The sequence below is a fragment of the Gossypium raimondii genome, chromosome 7 (assembly GCF_025698545.1).
Source record: "Gossypium raimondii isolate GPD5lz chromosome 7, ASM2569854v1, whole genome shotgun sequence".
In the NCBI taxonomy this organism is placed as follows: domain Eukaryota; kingdom Viridiplantae; phylum Streptophyta; class Magnoliopsida; order Malvales; family Malvaceae; genus Gossypium; species Gossypium raimondii.
Window position 1 is genome coordinate 33,951,230 of NC_068571.1, and position 7,612 is coordinate 33,958,841.

Below are 7,612 nucleotides of genomic sequence, written 5' to 3' on the forward strand. Positions count from 1 at the left end.
TTAAAATAATATAATAAAATTAAAACACGACAATAACATATATGTTTAATTTTAAAATCTTAATAGTTTATATTAAAATGATTTTGATTCTAGGAGAAATTAAATTTTACAAAACTAACAAAAAGTAGATTAAAACTGAAGTGGTGCACTAAATATTAAAACCTACTAACTGTAGAAATAATTGCTAAAATGAGACATCCATTTATAATAATGTAAAAAATCTAATGGAATTGATCTCAAAATTAAATTAATTCCAAAAATGGATAAAAATATTATTTATTATGATTAGCGGGTTATTTTAATACTATAAAATGATGAATGAGACCCATCACTTATGGCACTATGAACTCCTCTATCTATGATTATATCCTATTTTGCATAAAAATCTTAGTTTAATTAATATACATAATAAATATTGTACCATTGATGAGATGATAAAAGAATTTGTGTTACCAATAAATTGTTAAAAGAAAAGAGAGAATTTCTCCTCCAAATATTTTAAACCCTAAAGTTATCACTATTCAAACATGTTTCCTGCTTCAACATATTAATCTCATACCATAAAATAAATAAATAAAAGTGATTATGAAAAGATATTAGTCCGAAATCTTTAATTAACATGACAGCTCTACTTTTAAAAGGAAATAATAATATTGCATTTTAATTGGTACAAAAATTGGTTGCCTTAAGATTTGGGTGACATGGAAGCCAAGTAATGTGGGGGCACATATATAAAGAAGGATGACAGGTGGAGAGCAACATAGGATGACATGGCGAAGAAGGGGGATGGGGATGGGGATGCACGAGATTGCAGGAGCTGTTGTTTTTTTGTTGTGGGGGCAAACAAAAGTTAAAGCTAGAGATGGAGAAGGAGATCATATGGCCTTTAAGACAAACCCATGTGGCACATCTATCCATCTTCATCTGCATTCATTAATCAATGTGGGTGAAATTAAAAGAAAACCAAGTCCTCTCCCCCAAAAGAAAATAAAAATAAAAATAAAAATAAAGCATGATTCTTGTTTTCATGTGGCTTAGGAAAGAAGGGTCATCTTCTTTTTATCCCTCATGTTTCCTTTAGTAAACTGATGTCCAATATGGTGATTAAACAATGTTGAAGGATTAAAATCGTTGAAGAAAAAACAGTAAGTGAAGGGAAAAACCTTAAAGTTTCCGAACTACAAAGTGGCTCACCATGGAGTAGTAGTGTTGGTGGTAGCAGGCATTAATATGAGAAATGTGTGGTGAGCAGTGCGGCACCGCCCGCCAGCCTTAAATGTACCATGACGTGTTAAAATGTTAATGACAAATCGTGCGATTCGGTGGTGAAAAGCACTCTAAAACAAATTAGAAAAAGGTGAGGATTTTTAGGCATTTCCAATGCGATCAGAAAATAAATAAGTGGTGGAAGAAGAGGTTTCTACACTATCTTTTTAACTTACTTTTTGGGGGCTGGGGTGGGGGGATTTGTTGCCGTCTTATCTTTTTCCCCTGACCACCTTGTAGTTGAACCCGAGGACCCGTGACGATTCACCGGATTTTTCCGGTTAGATTCATGCATTTACTGGATAAACCAGTTTATCGAATTTATAACTTTGGTTTTTCAGAAGCCACATAATAGCGCATAGTGAAGAGAGAGAATCTAAAATGGTATGGTGCCTTGCCAGCTATCAAGTTTAAGAATCAAACCTTTCTCTGAGGTCAAAGCTGGCAATTTTCCCTTATTTACTACGCTTTCTTTGTATCATTTGCAGATTTAAATATCAACCCTTTCCTCCATTTTCCTCTCATACAGTCTCTCCCCCCCCCCCCCCAATTCAGTTCCCATTTCCCTCTATCCCCTTTCGCTCTCTCTCTCTCTATATGTATACTTTGAGAGCAAGAAAGGAAAAGAAAGGTTAATGATTTGATTGATTCTGATTATTCTCCCTCAACAAGGATATAGCAAAGAACAAAAACAACCCATGGCTGTGTCTCCATGTTTGAGTGGTAATGATCAGAAGAAACACTGGTGGCTTACCAATAGAAAGGTAGAAAAAGAAGGGCTTTAAAAGCCTCGATCTTGGATTATGTCTGTCTTTTAACAAAGTTCCATTTTTTTTCTTAAACTCATTGCCTTTGATCTGTGCAGCTTGTAGATAAGTACATTAAGGATGCAAGGTGCCTCATTGCAACGCAAGAACACAACGAGGTAGCTTCAGCTCTCAATCTTCTTGATGCAGCTTTGGCTCTTTCGCCTCGTTTGGAGGTTGCTCTTGAACTCAAAGCGAGATCTTTGCTCTACCTAAGGCGTTTTAGGGATGTTGTTGACATGCTTCAAGACTATATTCCCAGTCTCAAAATCTCAACCGACGACTCTGGCTCGGTTTCCTCTGATAACTCCTCTCACCAGCTCTCCAGGGAGCGAGTCAAGCTTTTACCTTCTAATGACTCGTCCTCTGACTCATCGAGTCGTGACCCATCTTTCAAGTGCTTTTCTGTTTCGGACTTGAAGAAGAAAGTCATGGCGGGGTTGTGTAAAAGCTGCGACAAAGAAGGCAAATGGAGGTCAATTTTCACAACCCAAGTTTAATAGTAATAATTTTAGGGTAATTGGAAGCTTGAATTAATAATAGTTAACATGCGTTTAACTCGATTGAACTGAAAATTGTGGTACAGGTACTTGGTTCTAGGCCAAGCATGTTGCCACCTAGGCTTAATGGAGGACGCCATGGTTCTCCTCCAAACAGGCAAACGCCTCGCTTCCGCCGCGTTCCGCCGTGAGAGCATTTGTTGGTCCGACGATAGCTTCTCCCTCCCCACCGCTATTGCCCTTTCAGACATCTCCTCTGCTGCCACAACACCTCCTTCCACGCCTCCACACAATCCTACATCTTTCTCCGAATCCGAAAACATTTCCCAGCTTCTATCCCACATCAAGCTCCTCATCCGCCGTAGAACTGCTGCCATTGCGGCCTTAGATGCTGGCCTATACTCCGAAGCCATCCGCCATTTCTCCAAAATAGTAGACGGTCGCCGCCCTGCCCCTCAGGGCTTCCTTGCAGAGTGTTATTTGCATCGAGCCTACGCCTACAAGGCCTCAGGTCGCATAGCTGAGTCAATTTCGGATTGCAACAAAACGCTTGCTCTTGATCCAACTAGCATCCAAGCCCTTGACACCAGGGCATCGCTGTTGGAAACCATCCGCTGTTTACCCGACTGTTTGCACGACTTTGAACACTTGAAACTGCTTTACAATTCCATCTTGCGAGACAGGAAGCTCCCAGGTCCAGCCTGGAAGCGTCACAATGTGAGATACAGGGAGATTCCAGGGAAACTCTGTGCATTAACCACTAAAATTCAACAATTGAAACAAAGGGTTGCTTCTGGGGAGACCGGAAACGTTGATTACCATGCCTTGATTGGTTTAAGGCGTGGATGCTCAAGGTCTGAATTAGAGAGGGCTCATTTGCTACTCTGTTTAAGACACAAACCAGAGAAAGCTACCAACTTCGTTGATCGATGTGAGTTCGCCGATGAGCGTGACCTCGATTCGGTTAAAGACAGAACCAAGATGTCGGCTTTGCTTCTTTACAGGTTGCTTCAGAAAGGTTATGCCAGCGTTATGTCCACGATTATGGATGAAGAATCGGCTGAGAGGCAAAGGAAGAAAGCTGCAGCTGCTTTACAAGCAGCACAGGCAGCAATTCATGTGCAGCAAACCCAGTATTGTAACTCTAAATTGGAACCTGAAACTAGTCCCACTTCTTCAACAAATCCATCAGGTTGCAATAACAGGGGTAACCGCAGTGAAAGCAAGACCAACGCGGTTAGTTCCAACACAAACGTGTTTCAAGGTGTATTTTGCAGGGATCTAGCTGCAGTTGGGAATCTATTATCACAGGTTGGGTTCAATCGTCCACTCCAAGTGAAATATGAGGCACTCAGCTGCTGATTTTCTTGTGATGTTTACCGGCAGAAAAATCTGTGGTTCGTTATCCTTGTTTGTACAAATATATATTGTTAGTGTTATCTGCCGGAAAATTTTGTCATCCTCTTTCTCTTCTTCCATCTACTACCTGTACAGAAATAAATTTTCATTACTGAATATCCTATTCCTATCCTACTTTTGGGGTACATTTCCTTGGCCTAAACGCCATTGTTTTCCGATTTCAGTTGATATTAATCCACGAGATTGGCACAAAACAGTACTTGCGATATGGCCAGAAAAAATAAAATTGAGTTAGAAGCTAGAGTTTTGGCTTCTTTTATCTGTCTTTATCTGTTGGCATTTAATTTTTCTCTGCCTTGTTTATCCACGGACTGACATTGTCTGACATTCCACTAGATATATTTTAATTGAAATTCTTTAACGATTAGAGGCTTTCTTCTTTGTGTTCCTGTGGCTTTGAGTGCAGCATCATCATCAACTGGTGAAAAATGAAAAAGGTTAATGTGAAGGGCGGGGGGTGTCAGCAAGTTTCAGGTCTCAGACAAAGACAAATAATGAAAAGGAGAGTGGTGTGGGGTGTCTAATCAAAACACTAAATACAAGAAGAAATTGAAGCTACACTTTGCCATGATTTGTACCCTTCTAGGCATTTGTTTACTTTTCCATGCAAACACTATTTCTCCGTTGCAAGCCTCCAATGTCCATGATTGCCTATGATTGTGTGCTCATCAATTCAAATCCCTCTAATTTTGGTGTTATAATTGGATATTATCGTATAAAAATCAAAATTTTAATTGGTGGTGTTAAAATTATATGGTTTTTTTAATAAAAAATTATACGGTCTTCAGTTTTATTCACACTATATTTTTATTACACTAGTTCTTTAACGTCACGTGCACATTAATTTTATTTTTGACAAAATATTTTAGTTTTATATAATTAATATAAAAATTATTATTAAACGTAATTTATAAAAAAATATATTTATATAATGCTTAAAATATGAACATGTTGTAGATCCACTCTTCAATTTTGTTGTTTTGATATATATATATATTTATATAATGCCTAAAATTATCTATAACCCATAAATAGAAAGATAATCAGCGTACTTGAACCCACGTTCTCCTGTATTAACAACAATACCCTTACTAATTGAGCTAAGACTCGATATGTTATTTTGATATTTGAAAAACTTATGTAAATAAATTAGTTATATTATAAATACATTTAATAATATTATTAGTTTGAGTTTTGAAATAAATAATTTCTATGCCGTAAGAGCTAAGTAATATTTTTTGCTTTGGTAGGATCAAATATAAAGTTATTTTTCAACGTGTTTTTTGAATTAATATTATTAATAAAATAAATATAATTAGTTTTTAGTTTAAACATTATATTAATAGCATTTTTTATCGTATTTACTCAACATAGAACATGAATGTAGAGAAAGATCTATTAAGAAATTCGAATCAACTATGAGAGGGTGATGGTTTCTCATCTCATCCCTTAACTATGTGGTTGGTGATTTGGTCCATGCTCATGGAAATGGAATACATTTCATGACTATTTGTTTACCTTTTTGAATAACACCCATAATTAGGAGATTAGTCATTATTACCGGCAGTGAATACCTTAATTACGATAAAGAAAAACTGGAATCAAATAAGCTATCGATGAAATAAGTTGACATTTTCTGGAGAATAAATTGAGATTGAATTTTATTATTTTAAAATTTATCAAATACATTTTGTGTTTTATATTAAAATATTTAATGTTTTTTTATGTATTTAAACTTTTAACAATTAATAACATAATAATAAAATATTGGTATAATGATAAATTTAGCCCTTAATGTTTACATATTTTTTCAATTTGACTTTTATTCTTCTTTTGAGCTAAATTTGACTCTTAACCTTTTAAAAAGAGTCGAATTGATGTTTTTAAAAGAAATACTAATTAAAGCATTAAATTTTCAAACATGGTAACCCACATGTACTCCATGCTAATTTTATATTTTAAATTATTTGTTGGTGTGACATATACGACAAATAGTGTAATGTCTATAAGAAGTACACTTAGACTGCCATGCTATGCCAATATCATGAAAAATTAGCGTTAGTCAGTATTTTCGTTAAAAACAACAATTTAACTCTTTTTGAAAAGTTAATTGCCAAATTTAATTCAAAAAGAATAAGAGCCAATATATATATTTATATACACGTTGAGGGTTAAATTTATCATTATGCCTAAAATAATTTAAAGATATGTAAATTTTATATGATAAAAAATTAACTGTCATTTTTCACTTATAGCTTTTTGATAAAAAAATTATCTACTATATTATATTGAAATAAAATTATAATTTCTATAAAATGAAATTATAAATTTTGATCAGTCAATACATTGTAACACACAACATTATGAATTAGGAGCGATTTTACAGAATTGGTAAAACTATTAATTTATTTAATTCTAAAACATTATCATTTAATCAAATTTAAACAATTACCGAAATAGAAACCATAATTAAATTTTAAAATTTTAAAATAAATCATTTGCAATAAATTAGATAAAATTTAAAACCCAAATTCCTAAAAAATCAAAATAAAACTATATTAAGACGAATCAACTTCGTCAAAATAATTAAAAAATAATTTAATTTGAAAATAAATATAATATTCTTCTTCAATTTATTATTCTCATCATCATCTTCTATCAAAGAGGTTTTATTCTTACTTGTTTAATTTCCAATGCAATTAATTGCATTTTGACTTTTGTTTCTCCATTCAACTTCACAACAAAAATATTACTAATATCAAATAATAATCAAAGACTTTTTAAGTAAAATACAAAATCTATTAAATAATGATAAAATTCATTTTCTCCACATAATTTTTAAATGCTACTTAAATGAAATGTATTGATAATATATCTATTTATAGTGCTAAATCTTAATTTTAACACTTTTAAGTGTTAATCGATTTAATAAGTATAATTTAATAATATGGATTCAAAGTCAAAATAAATGACAACTAACAATATGAAAAATTTATTAATAAAATAACTATAACTAAAATTATTTTTATATTTTATATAAAATACTATTAGCAAAATAATTATAATTATTATTTCATATTAGTAACCATATATCATATTTATTTGAAAATAAAGGTGAAAATTAAAAACTACATGGATGATTAGATTATTTTGTTGTTATATAATAATTAATAATACATGTAATATGGATGTATCATATACCTAAGGATTTTGATTATTTTAATTTATCCAATTATAATCAATAAATTAATAGTTAATTAATATTACTTTTATTATTACCACATAATAATTAGTGATATATTAATAAATTATTATTAAAATATTAATTTAGTAATACAATAAATAATGAAAGTTATTTTCTTCCGTTCAAAAGTTATTAAAATGTTAAGTTAATAATATAATAAATGTTAATTTAGACGGTTGGGCCAATGTTTTGTTTTTAACGCTAAGTTCTGGGGTATTCTAGATGACTCGACTCTTCTTCAGATGACAGTACGATAGAGTTTTGATTCGGACGGACAGTTTGGAGGTTGTTCAAGAAATTTAGGAAGCATTTTCAAAAACATTTCATTCAGCACTATTCAAACGTATTCATCAACTTCTGTTGGAAACAAATATTTG

The 7,612-nt window shown here is 32.6% G+C and overlaps 1 protein-coding gene across 1 annotated transcript; it reads left to right on the plus strand.

Annotated features, from left to right (window-relative positions):
* The first annotated feature begins 1,500 nt into the window (after nucleotides 1–1,500).
* On the plus strand, nucleotides 1,501–4,258 carry LOC105794755 (uncharacterized). The gene is made up of 3 exons (XM_012624064.2): nucleotides 1,501–2,030; nucleotides 2,132–2,547; nucleotides 2,659–4,258. The coding sequence occupies exons 1-3, from the start codon at nucleotides 1,965–1,967 to the stop codon at nucleotides 3,932–3,934; spliced, it is 1,758 nt and encodes a 585-aa protein (XP_012479518.1). The 5' UTR covers nucleotides 1,501–1,964; the 3' UTR covers nucleotides 3,935–4,258.
* Nucleotides 4,259–7,612: the final 3,354 nt, after the last annotated feature.